General features: G+C 40.5%; 1 protein-coding gene across 2 annotated transcripts in view; it reads right to left on the bottom strand.

The window, feature by feature from the left end:
• Positions 1–13,608, bottom strand: part of pitx2 (paired-like homeodomain 2) — a 66,245-nt gene that overhangs the window by 14,167 nt on the left and 38,470 nt on the right. The window contains exon 2 of one of the 2 annotated variants that reach the window (XM_090198467.1): positions 11,193–11,246. The exons of the other annotated variant lie outside the window; for it this stretch is intronic. Coding sequence (XP_090054593.1) covers positions 11,193–11,217 — 25 coding nt within the window. The 5' untranslated portion in view covers positions 11,218–11,246. The remainder of the gene's footprint in view (positions 1–11,192; positions 11,247–13,608) is intronic. 2 annotated transcript variants of the gene reach the window in all.

Below are 13,608 nucleotides of genomic sequence, written 5' to 3'. Positions count from 1 at the left end.
TGGCATTGTATCACACATCTCCCTCTATTCAGCTCTATAGTGTCATTAATATTAAGCCCCTGACACAGTGTGTTATAAGTCTATTTCGAGAACACTTTATTTCTTCTGACATGTAGGATAAATAGTTTGGCACATCCAATTATTTTTCATACCCCAGTTTCTAGTCATTAAAGTCAAATCCAGCGTAGACCATGAGGAATCAATTAAAGTATAGTTAAATTAGACTAAAAATACTCCAAAGCAGAACGTTGTGCAAATGTTTCTCACCTCCATCAATCAAATCTCCACATCACTATTATCAATACATTCCATTCCAGGTTGACATGAACTTGTACATTTTTCATACCATCTCCCACCCCAAAACACTGGACTATGCATGATGACATCATATGGTCCACTATCAATCTGTCTTTCAGCATAAAATCTCTCTTTCAGTGGCAGGCTTTGGTAATGTGGACGTGAAGTCGATTTCTCAGGAGTGTACGTCTGCCTGAGACACTGGTCTGCCTCGTTTTCTGCATCAGCCCTCAAACCCACATGTGATTGTCGCCTAACGTAATGTCTGGCCGGCACTCTGTGGCCATGTAATAAAATTTGGAGTCAAATTATGTTTCCAAGGCCACAAATCTTGAAACAAATCAGTTTATGTACTGCTAATATGTTAGAAAGTAATGGCTTGGAAATCAGTTTATGTACTGCTAATATGTTAGAAAGTAATGGCTTGGAAATCAGTTTATGTACTGCTAATATGTTAGAAAGTAATGGCTTGGAAATCAGTTTATGTACTGCTAATATGTTAGAAAGTAATGGCTTGGAAATCAGTTTATGTACTGCTAATATGTTAGAAAGTAATGGCTTGGAAATCAGTTTATGTACTGCTAATATGTTAGAAAGTAATGGCTTGGAAATCAGTTTATGTACTGCTAATATGTTAGAAAGTAATGTCTTGGAAATCAGTTTATGTACTGCTAATATGTTAGAAAGTAATGGCTTGGAAATCAGTTTCATTTACCGTCGCTACATTCGAGCGAGGAGGAAAGGGAGGGAGAAGAGAGAGAGAAATAGAAAGAGAGAGTAAGAGAGAGAAAGAGATAGAGGTAGGGAGAGAGAGAAACAGGGAGAGAGAAAGATTATACATTCACTACTACAAACGTCTTCAATGGAAAAAACATGTATTTCAACTGGCCCAGCATTATTCTAAGTCAAATTAATAATAAGAAGCTGCCTGTAAATGAACTAAATTAAAAGGATGACTCCTGGATAGCTCTTGAGCTTGTTGAATGGCTTTCCGCCTGATCCTTATTATATCCAAGCTGTGTCTCAACACCCAGTGGGAAAGATGCAGCAGGACAGTAGGCTAGGCTATTAGTACAGTCCAGCTAAACATGAGTCTGTGGTTTGAATTTAATAGAGCTGGCACATATAATGACTTACATGGTTGCTTGCACTCCCCCTTGCCTACCAACTCATGCAGTGTATATTTAAAAAGTACTCAGATGTTTGCCTATACTATCTTCTTTGTAATTATCCTAGCCTTGAGTTCCCAAAGAAAATGCTCCGCTGATGTCATGGTGGTTTTGGCCTTTGACTGCTCTAATATGAATCTCATACATTACAACGGCTTCCAATGAGAAAGGATTAGTTTGAATTAAACTTGGGCCCAAGTTGACACGTGATCAAATATTCTGTTGTCATTGACTTAACAGGCATGTCTGTATTCTTATTGACTTAAGACATGACATTGCTATGGTCAGAGGTGATTTAAAATGTTCCAGAGAACAACAAAGAATCCCCCAGGGAAGTCAACCCCCGCTCATATAGAACACAATGCAACCTTTTTTTAATATGAGTGCCAAGATCCCACAATCAGTCTTGCAAAATATTGACGGACACATAGATAAGGGCACGTAGCATGCGGATCTTAATCACAGATGCAAGGGGACCAATAAATTGCTCAAGCAGTTCGCTGATCAATTCCACACAACAAAAAAATCTATTGCGAACTGCCACTAACCTGCCGAAGGGGAAATTGGCCAAGAATGAAATTGGTGTAATAAAAAGACCATGATACTTCCATCTTGTCAATAACATGTAAAACAGATCGGCTACACGCTAACTCCCCTGACCATGTACCTCAGGTGTATCGCAGGTCGCAATCGGAATCAGCTTAGCCATAATTGGTCTACTGAGGCAGAGAGAGAGTATGACTGTAAGGGAAAGAGTGATAGAGATAGATGTTGATAGTAGAAGGGGAGAAGAGATGGAGAGATAAAGGTGGTATATAAAGATAGAAAGAACGAGGGATAAAGAGCAAGAGGAAGAGGGAGAGCGATTGTGCTAAGGACCTGGGCCCGTTTGCATAAAACATCTTAAGTGTTTCCTTTAAAGATTTCCCTGAATAAATAATTTCCCCTTACCTAAGGACATTTAAGGGTGCTGCAGAGCCCCTAAAACATTTTCCTTAGGTAAGTGCATAATTTAAGGGGTTTTAGGGTAGTTTGAATGCATACTGTAGATGCGGTAAAGAGGTCAATCGATCTCAACCAAAACAATGGGGTTGCCATGGAAACACGTGGAGGAAAGGGCCATGGGGGAAAGATCCTGAGTCTTGCCATTGCCCTCCAGCAGAATTAGCCTACATGTAGGCTATTGTTTATACGTATTTCACACTATGTTTAGGTAAACATCTGAGTATAATGCTTGTATGGATGTCAACCCCAACACATGTTCATGTCATCCTTACCAATCAACTGCATTACAGGTAAACACGAATTTGATTACCGCCACCGATTTCTGTATGCTAGCTATGCTAACAAGTTTATACGAACGGGAGTAGGCATTTAGCAGTCACTTCTTCTAAACCTGAAAACTGACAACTTCTACATGTCTGCATTCCATTGACTCCTTCACCACATCTATGTATGGCAGAAAGAGTCTGGTTATCATATAGATTGACTGAACATCTTGTCATACAGACGGCATTTTGGGGGATCGCAAAATAGAACTTCTGCATTCAAGACAGGAGAAACAAATAAATTCAGAAAATAATAAAACGCGCTTTGTTTAGTGACTTCTTCTCAACTTGTTTCTATTACTTTCTAGCACGTCAAGATATCTTAAAGAGCTAGCTAAGATTAGCTGTGTAGCCATGGATTGTGCACCTTCCATTGTTTAGCTAAGTAGCTAGCTATCTATACACCTAGCTAGCTGGTTGATGTTTTACGATAAAGGCCTGATTGATGGAGTGCTGCAGGGATAGTTGTCCTTCTGGAAGGTTCTCCACAGAGGGAATCTGGAGCTCTGTCAGAGTGACCATCAGGTTCTTGGTCACCTCCCTGATCAAGGCCCTTCTCCCCCGATTGCTCTGTTTGGCCCGGCGGCCAGCTCTAGGAAGAGTCTTGGTGGTTCCAAACTTCTTCCATTTAAGAATGATAGAGGCCACTGTGTTTTTGGGGGCCTTCAATGCTGCAGACATTCCTTGGTACCCTTCCCCAGATCTGTGCCTCGACACAATCCTGTCTCTGAGCTCTTCAGACAATTCCTTCAATCTCAGAATGTTTTAAAATGTATTTAACTAGCAAGTCAGTTAAGAACAAATTCTTATTTACAATGATGGACTACACCGGCCAAACCCAGACGACCCTGGGCCAATTGTGCACCGCCCTCTGGGACTCCTGGATTCGAACCAGAGTGTCTGTAGTGACACCTCAAGCATGAGATGCAATGACTTAGACCAATGTGCCACTTGGGAGCCCAGCTCATGGCTTGGTTTTTGCTCTGACATGCACTGTCAAATGTGGGACCTTATATAAATAGGTGTGTCTTTCCAAATCATGTCCAATCAATTGAATTTACCACAGGTGGACTCCAATCAAGTTGTAGAAACATCTTAAAGATGATCAATGGAAACACGATGCACCTGAGCTCAATTTCGAGTCTTATAACAAAGGGTCTGAATACTTATGTAAACAAGGTATTTCAGATTTTTCTTTTTAATACATTTGTATACATTTAAAAAAATCTGTTGTCACTTTGTCATTATGGGGTATTGTGTGTAGATTGATGACTAAAATGTTTAATTTAATACATTTTCGAATAAGTCTAACGTAACAAATTGTGGAAAAAGGGAATTGAGGAGGAATTAAATCAGTTTCCCTGCCTCTTACAAAGATTGTGTCATCATCCCCTTCATTTGAAGAAGACGACTGACTAAATATTTTATTAATCAAATGTTTATTTGTGTTAAAAAACAATGATATATATCAAGGATATATATATCAAGGATATATATCAATATATCAAGGACCTCAGCCACCTGAGCCACGGCTTGTTCAACCCGCTACCATCTAAAAGGCGACAGTACAGGTAAATCAAAGTTGGGACAGAGAGACTGAAAAACAGCTTCTATCTCCGGGCAGTGTTGTAGTACTCTAGACCGGTCACGGACCCCATGTTGAGTGTCTTGGTCTTGTCTCCGTGTCAGATACATTTGTACTCAGTCTCGGACAGCGAGGACTCCTAATTTCTTCCCAAGACCAGCCGAGGCCAGCGGAGTAAAAAACTCGAATTAGCTTCCATTAAGTCAGCGCATAAAACCCCTTCGCCAGGCCAAATATTTATTGAAACCTTAATACAGTTTCTTAACAGCCTTTATATCTACTATATACATGTTTGCACAGTGGTGAATCTATAGGCCTTCAATGTGTGACAGGTTAGTACAGCGACGAACCTATAGGCCTTCAGTGTGTGACAGGTTCATGATTCTGAAAGGACAGCAACCGTAATACCATTGTGTAGGAGAGAGCACTTTATGTAAAACACAAATGGCCAGTGGAGGCTATATGCAGGTATTAACTGTCTACACACTTATTTTTCAGTGGGCATTGCCTATACTCACTTCTTAATCCCTACTGATGCATATCAAAGTAGTGTAGTGGAGGTATACGACTTATTCCATATGTAGTACAATAAAGATATCATGCACAAAGCAGCCTACACAATTGCAAAGCATGTGAAATATATTCACATGCACGCCGCACACATAGCCTAGTTTCAGCGGAATATCATCTGCAGGCAGCAAGAGTGCGCAGCTCTCGACTGGTTTTGGCATGGAGCAGCTCACAGAAGAATGTCATCGGTAGCCGGCTTGGTAGGAAAGACATTTCGACTTATGATATCTATCAGTAAATGCCAACTAAGGCAACAATGGGTATGCAAACCAGGTATTGAAAAAGTTTAGTCCAAAGTGTTGGTTAGTAAGCTATTTCTGATCCGCAATTGTCATCATGCACTGTTTGCATCAGGGGTGTAGACATGGATGGGCCTGGGTGGACTGAGGCACACCCACTGGGGAGCCATGCCCTGACAGGCACACCCAATCAGATTGATGTTCTATAAAAAAAAATGTAATTTTGAGAGTGAAAATCACCTTTGGCAGAGATGACAGCTGTCATTCTTTTGGGTAACTCTCTAAAAGCTTTGCACACCTAGATTGTACAGTATTTGCACATTAATTAAAACATTCGTCAAGCTTTGTCAAATTGGATGTTGATAATTGCTAGATAGATATTTTCAAGCCTTGCCATAGATATTCAAGCAGATTTAACTGTAACTAGGCCACTCAGGAATATTCAATGGCATCTTGGTAAGCGACTCCAGTGTATATTTGGCCTTGTGTTCTAGGTTATTGTCCTGTTAAAATATGGATTTGTCTCCCAGTGTCTGTTGGAAAGCAATCTGTACCAGGTTGTCCTCTAGGTTTTAGCCTGTGCTTAGCTCTATTACGTTTCTTTTTATCCTAAAACACTCCCTAGTCCTTGCCGATAACAAGCATACCCATAACATGACGCGTCCACCACCATGCTTGAAAATAAGAAGAGTGGTACTCAGTGATTCTAAACATAAAGCTTTGTATTCAAGACATAAAGTGCATTTCTTTGCTGCATTATTTGCTGTTTTACTTAAGTGCCTTATCGCAAACAGGATTCAAGTTTTGGAATATTTCTTATGCTGTACAGGCTTCCTTCTTTTCACTCTGTCAATTAGGTTAGTATTGTGGAGTAATTACAAGGTTGTTGACCAAGCCTCAGTTTTCTCCCATCACAGCCATTAAACTCTGTAACTGCTTCAAAGTCACCATTGGCCTCATTGTGAAATCCATTAGTTGTTTTCTACCTCTTCGGCAACTAAGTTAGGAAGGACACCTGTATCGTTGTAGTGATTGGGCATATTGATACACCATCTAAAGCAGGGGTGTCAAACTCAAATACCCAGTGGGCCAAAATGTAAAACCTGAACAAAGTCACGGGCCAACATTGAACAAATTAACCTTTTAATATGGACCCAAACAAGTTTTGCTTTAACATTGAATATGGAACAAGCATCGCTTATTACCATACAATATATAATTTAATAGTGGAGACATGCAAAATCGAATTTCAAATGAAAAAACACATCAATGGCATTCATTTATTAAATAAATAAAATTTAAATAAAAATTGTATGCCTCTTTTCTATTTGCAGCCTTCTGATTTAAATACCAAAATAAACTTTTTCCACTGGCTAATAATTTTACAAATAAAATGATAATAAATCAATCAACCATTCAAGCCCATGCCTTGTAGCAAGAAAAAGTGCATAAAGAAAACTTTAATTATTGCACACTGGTCTAATCTGATGTGCCCAAGCCAGATACCTGGCATCTCTTCTTGGATGCTAGTTCATCAATGTCTGGGCTCAAGCTCTGAGCTGAAGAAATCCTCAGTATCGAGCGAAGATGTTCATCAGTCAGACGTCTCCTGTGAGTTGTTTTGGTCATCTTCATCGAGGAGAAAAGTTGCTCGCATAGATAAGTGCTGCCGAACATGGAGAGCATCTGAGCAGCTTGGGTGCGGAGCTGAGGCAATGTGTCAGGGATGAACCGTGGAAACTGTGCGGCGCCCACAGCATCATACTTTGACTTCAGCGTGTCATTGCACTGGAGTTCAATCAGCTCCATTTGGATGTTAGTTGGTGCATTTTCCACATCAACTGCGAAGGGATTACTAAGCAGTTCAAACTTGCATTTCTGGGCATCGAAGTCGGCAAATCGCCGGCTAAACTCAGCGGCGAGAACACTGAGTTTTTCAGCAAACTGTGCGCATGGGAACATGGCGGTAGAGATCTGCGCTTTTATGGATTGGCAGCAGGGAAAATGGCAAGGGCTTCCTTGCAGCATCTGATTCTCCCACAGGCACAGTTTAGTTTTGAAGGCCCTCACTGCAGCGTACATGTCTGTGATGATGCGCCCCCGCCCCTGAAGCTGCAGGTTCAGCGCATCGAGATGGCTCGAGATGTCACAGAGAAAGGCCAGCTCACACAGGAACTTTTGCTCCCGGAGCTCTGCTGTATCCTTCCCTTTGGTTTCCAGGAATTGACATATTTCCTCACGCAGCTCGAAACATCTGTTCAGTACTTTTCCTCTGCTTAGCCATCTCACCTCTGTGTGATACTGCGTATTCCGAACCACACTCCTCCAGAAAAGATTTAAACTGGCGGTGATTTAGACCTTTGGCTCTTATAAAGTTAACTACCTGTGTTACTGTGGTCATAACATGTTCCATCTTTAGGGCTTTGGCACACAGTGCTTCCTGATGTATGATGCAGTGGTAAACAGTTAGCTCACCTGCACAGTTCTCTTCCCGCATCTTCTCCCGAACCATGCCCACCAGTCCACTCTTTTTACCGCACATCGCTGGCGCACCATCTGTCGTTAATCCAACGAGTTTATCCCACGGCAGCTTTATTTCAGTTACACATTTGGAAACCTCCTCAAAGATTTCCTTTCCTGTGGTTGTGCCATGCATTGATTTGAATCCTAATAGCTCCTCCGTAACACACAGATTTGAGTCCACTCCACGGATGAAGACTGACAGCTGAGCAGTATCAGATGCGTCGCAGCTCTCATCCACAGCGAGGGAGAACGCAACAAAATCTTTTCCCTTTTCCATCAGCTGGTCATACAGATTGGTGGCAAGATCACATGTGCGATCAGCTACTGTGTTCCTGCTCAGGCTCACGTTTGAAAATGCTTGTTTTTTCTCTGGGCATACGAGGTCACAAACCTTCATCATGCACTTTTTCATGAACTCTCCCTCATTAAAGGGCCGGGCTGATTTTGCGATCTCTGCTGCCACTATATAACTAGCCTTTACAGCAGCCTCGCTTTGTGATGTGGCTTTTTTAAACATATTCTGTTGTGAAACCAAACTTCTTTTCATCTCTTCTACTTTCTGGCTCCTTTGAGTCATGTCCAGGTCCTTGTATTTGTCATGGTGTTTCGTTTCATAGTGTCGTCTAATGTTGTACTCCTTACTTACAGCCACGTTGACTCCACAAACAAGACAAACAGGTTTGTCTTTTACATATGTAAACAGATATTCTGCCTCCCACTTGTCCAGAAAGCTCCTGTTTTCTGCCTTTCTTTTCGCCATTTTTGGGAAGGGTTAGCTCGCTGACAGTTGTAGCGTCTATGTTGCTATGACTACTGTCACAGAGGAGAGAGCGTTTCTGGGTCCTGTCCTGATTGGCGCGCGAAAACAGCAGAGCATTATGGGATTCGTAGTATTAGTGGTGAATGCGCTGTATAATACCGGCGGGCCAGCTCTAGTAGTAATTTGGTATTGTCTCGCGGGCCAAATATAATTACCCCGCGGGCCAAATTTGGCCCACGGGCCAGAGTTTGACACCCATGATCTAAAGTGTAATTAATAACTACACCATGCTCAAAGTGATATTCAATGTCTGCATTTTTATTTTACCCATCTACCAATAGGTGTTGAGGGATCTTACATAGTGTATGTGTGGGGTACAGAGAGGAGGTAGTCATTCAAAAATCATCTTAAATACTATTATTGCACACAGAGTGAGTCCTTACAACCTATTATGTGACTTGTTCTGCAAATTTTTACTCCTTAACTTATTCAGGCTTGCCATAACAAAGGGGTTGAATACTTATTGAATACTTATTCATTTTTTATGAATTCATTTAAAAAAAATCAAATTTGACATTATGGGATATTGTGTGAAGGCCATTGACAACAAATCTCAATGTAATCCATATTAAATTCATGCTTTAACAGGACAAAATGTGGAAAAAGTCAAGGGGGGTGAGTACTTTCAGAAGGCACTGTAGTAATTGAAAACAGGACAATTTAACAATTTTTACATCATGTTTTACTCACTTCATATGTATTCTAGTTACGGCTCATCCTATATAACTTCTATACCTTTTCTATCCATATACTGTCCATAATGTTTATATACACCATCATCTACAGTACATAGAGTATACACTGAGTGTACAAAACATTAGGAACACCTTCCTAATATTGAGTTGCACCCCCTTTTGCCCTCAGAACATCCTCAATTTGTTGGGGGTATGGACTCTAGAAGGTGTCACAAGCATTCCACAGGGATGCTGGCCCATGTTGACTCCAATGCTTCCCTCAGTTGTGTCGAGTTGGTTTGATGTCCTTTGGGTAGTGGACCATTCTTGACACACACAGGAAACTGTTGAGCGTGAAAAACCGAGCAACATTGCAGTTCTTGACACACTCAAACTGGTGCGCCTGGCACCTACTACCATACCCTGTTCAAAGGCACTTAATATTTTGTCTTGCCCATTCACCCTCTGAATGGTATACATACACAATCCATGTCTCAATTGCCTCAAAGCTTAAAGATCCTTATTTAACCCATCTCCTCCCCTTCATCTACACTGATTTAAGTAAATTTAACAGGTTACATCAATAAGGGATCATAGCTTTCACCTGAATTCACCTGGTCAGTCCATGTCATGGAAAGAGCAGGTAATCCTAGTGTTTTGTTCACTCAGTGTATATTTATATTCCAAATCAAATCAAATCAAGCCTTATTTATTCAGCACACATCAGACATGAAATGCAACACAATGTGCTTCGCAGGAAAAAAATAATGAAAAACTATGAAAATTAAAGCTGAAATATTTACTACACAAACAAAAAATGACAAAAATGTAATGACTAAAAAGCATCCGAAGGAGAAGCAAAGCTAAAACGAATTGTGCTAAGACCCCCCCCCCCCCCCCCAGGTTCTCTGGCAGGCTATTCCAGAGGCTGGAGGCATAATAACTAAAGGCTGCATCATTGCCACTTGGCCCTAGACTTTGGGATAGTTAAAATTCCAGTGCCAGAGGACCTGTATGTTTTGCAGTTGACCAATGGCTTTCTTGGGTAGACCAGACAGGAGAGCATTACAGTAGACAAGCCTGCTTGTAATAAAAGCATGGATGAGTCTCTCTGTATCAGCCTGAGATAGAAACGCATGTACCTTGGCATTGTTCCTCAGGTCGTAAAAAGCTATTTTGGTCACATGATTAGAAATTTAGTTCAGAATCTAAAATAACACCTAGGTTTTATTTACCTGCTGTTTTATTTTATTGTCCATGAATTAAAATGTGCAGCCAGATTCTCTCTCTCTGTGCTTTGGCTCAAACAATACATTTTAATAATAAGTTTTAATAATGTCTGTGCTTTGGCTCAAACAATATGTTTTAATAATAAGTTTTAATAATGTCTTGATTTAGCTGGAGGAAGTTATGAGCAATACAAGTATTTAAATCATTAATACAGTCCAACGATTTATCCGTGAAGCTAAAATCCTCTGGTGAAACAGAAATGTAAAGTTGTTCTTTCTGAAACCGTTGCCAAAGGGTAACATATATAAACTGTACGGGATCCAAAACCAAACCTTGTGGAACGCCACATGTGATATGTATTTTCTCTGAGTGATGTTTCTCCATGGTTGACAAAAAAAGTCTTGACCGGTTAAATAGGTCCTAAACCAATTTAGAACTGGACCGGAGAGGCCGGAGAGGCCAACCCACCCCTCCAGTTTACCCAGAAGGGCATAATGGTCAAAAGTGTTGAATGCAGCACTTAAATCTTAAAGGACAGAGAGCTGTTTGGCATCTATGTTGGCTCTAAGATAATTGACCACTTTAACTAAGGCTGTGCTGTGGTGGGCACGAAAACCAGACCGGAATTTTTCAAAAATACAGTTGCCACTTAAAAAATAATTTAGCTATTTGAAAAACAATTTCTCAAGAATTTTGCTTAAGAATGGAAGGTTGGAAATTGGCCAAATATTGCTAAAAGCTGAAGAATATATCTTACCTTTCTTCAGAAGGGGTTTCACCATTGCAGTTTTTAATGAAGTGTGGAAAGTGCCTGTGGACAGGGCATGATTAACAACTGCTTGCGCTTCTTTAGATATGCATTTAAAAACTGTTTTGAAGAAGGTGGCACAAATCATCAAACTTCTCATTAAGTCTTGCTTGACTGATACCCAGCCTAATGTTGGTTGTATTATCTCTGAAATACGCCACAAACGTATCACATTTATATATCGAGGAAAGTTCACATACAGTTGAAGTCAGAAGTTTACATACACTTAGGTTAGAGACATTAAAACTCGTTTTTCAACCACTCCACAAATGTCTTATTAACAAACTATAGTTTTGGCAAGTCGGTTAGGACATCTACTTTGTGCATGACACAAGTACTTTTTCCAACAATTGTTTACAGACAGATTATTTCACTTATAATTCACTGTATCACAATTCCAGTGGGTCAGGAGTTCACATAGACTTGGTTGACTGTGCCTTTATGCAGCTTGAAAAATTCCAGAAAATGATGTCATGGCTTTAGAAGCTTCTGATAGGCTAATTCACATAATCTGAGTCAATTGGAGATGTACCTGTGGATGTATTTAAAGGCCTACCTTCAAACTCAGTGCCTCTTTGCTTGACATCATGGAAAAATCAAAAGAAATCAGCCAAGACCTCAGAAAAAATTGAAGACCTCCACAAGTCTGGTTCATCCTTGGGAGCAATTTCCAAATGCCTGAAGGTGTCACGACATCCGCCGAAGTTGGCTCCCCTGCCTGTTCGGGCGGCGCTCGGCGGTCGTCGTCACCGGCCTACTAGCCGCCACCGATCCCTTTTTCGCTGTCTGTTTGTTTTGTCTTATTAGTTTCATCTGTGTCCTGTTGTACTGTATGTGCTTAATGGGCTTCCTTATTTAAAGTATGTGTACCCACCCTTGTTTTGTGCAGGATTGTATTTATGTTACGTGTGTGCGTTATGTACACACAGGGCGGCAGGGTAGCCTAGTGTTTAGAGCGTTGGACTAGTAACCGGAAGGTTGCGAGTTCAAAACCCCGAGCTGACAAGGTACAAATCGGTTGTTCTGCCCCTGAACAAAATGGCTTAAGGACAACAAAGTCAAGGCATTGGAGTGGCCATCACAAAGCCCTGACCTCAATCCTATAGAACATTTGTGGGCAGAACTGAAAAAACATGTGCAAGAAAGGAGGCCTACAAACCTGACTCAGTTACACCAGCTCTGTCAGGAGGAATGGGCCAAAATTCACCCAATTTATTGTGGGAAGCTTGTTGAAGGCTACCCGAAACGTTTGGCCCAAGTTAAACAATTTAAAGGCAATGCTACAAATACTAATTGAGTGTATGTAAACTTCTGACCCACTGGGAATGTGATGAAATAAATAAAAGCTGAAATAAATCCCTCTCAACTATTATTCTGACATTTCACATTCTTAAAATAAAGTGGTGATCCTAACTGACCTAAGACAGGGAATTTTCACTAGGATTAAACGTCAGCAATTGTGAGAAACTGAGTTTAAATGTATTTGGCTAAGGTGTATGTAAACTTCCGACTTCAACTGTAGGTTTGAGGGGGGTAGGACTAACAGGCAATCATTGGTCGAGAAGAGCAGTCTTGAATTATTCTGATTAATAGCGATCAAGTCAGAAAAATTTGCCTGTCTGGCATTTCTAATTGCCTTGCCAAAATTTTAAAAAAGGCAATGGGTCTGAATACTTTCCGAATGCACTGCATATGCCATTTAGCAGACACTTTTATCCAAAGCAACTTACAGTCATGCATGCATACATTTTACATATGGCCCAGGGCCTGGTTGCGGAACACCCTTTAATTAAGTAATATTCCCCTTATCTTTTCCCTTGAATTAAGTGAAAAAGTTAAGGTTTGTCCATGATGTCCCTTAAGTGCTTCATTTAGTATAGATATCATTGTAAACAGCATTTGTGGAGGCATTTGTGGAGGTGAATGTTGCATTTGTGGAGGTGACTGTCTTCCCTGGTTTCAAAAGGAAAACATCCACCAGCTAGCTAGCTAGGTAGCTAAACAATGGAAGGTGCACAATCCATGGCTACAGAGCTAGCTGGCTAGTTAGCTAGCTATTCTGTAAGCTAGTTTGACATGCTAGACAGTATTAGAAACCAGTTGAGAAAAGGGAACCTGAAGAAACTTGTTTTATTATTTTATGAAGCAATTTGTTTCTTCTGTCTTGATTGTAAAAGTTATATTTTGGGATCTCACAAAATAAATGTGATCTCTTTGTTTAGTCAATGAATCAGGCTGTCTCCATGGTAATGAGATACTGTTTCTTTCATACATGCTTTGAAATTCCCTTAGGTAAGGGAAAATTATTCCTTAAGGTAAACCCTTAAGAGAAAAACTTAAGATGTTTTATACATCCGGGCCCTGA

This window comes from Oncorhynchus mykiss, chromosome 14 (genome assembly GCF_057628025.1).
Source record: "Oncorhynchus mykiss isolate SJ-2025 chromosome 14, ASM5762802v1, whole genome shotgun sequence".
NCBI classification, from domain to species: domain Eukaryota; kingdom Metazoa; phylum Chordata; class Actinopteri; order Salmoniformes; family Salmonidae; genus Oncorhynchus; species Oncorhynchus mykiss.
The sequence above is the reverse complement of the archived record's forward strand: the minus strand, read 5'-3'. Positions and strand labels throughout refer to the sequence as shown.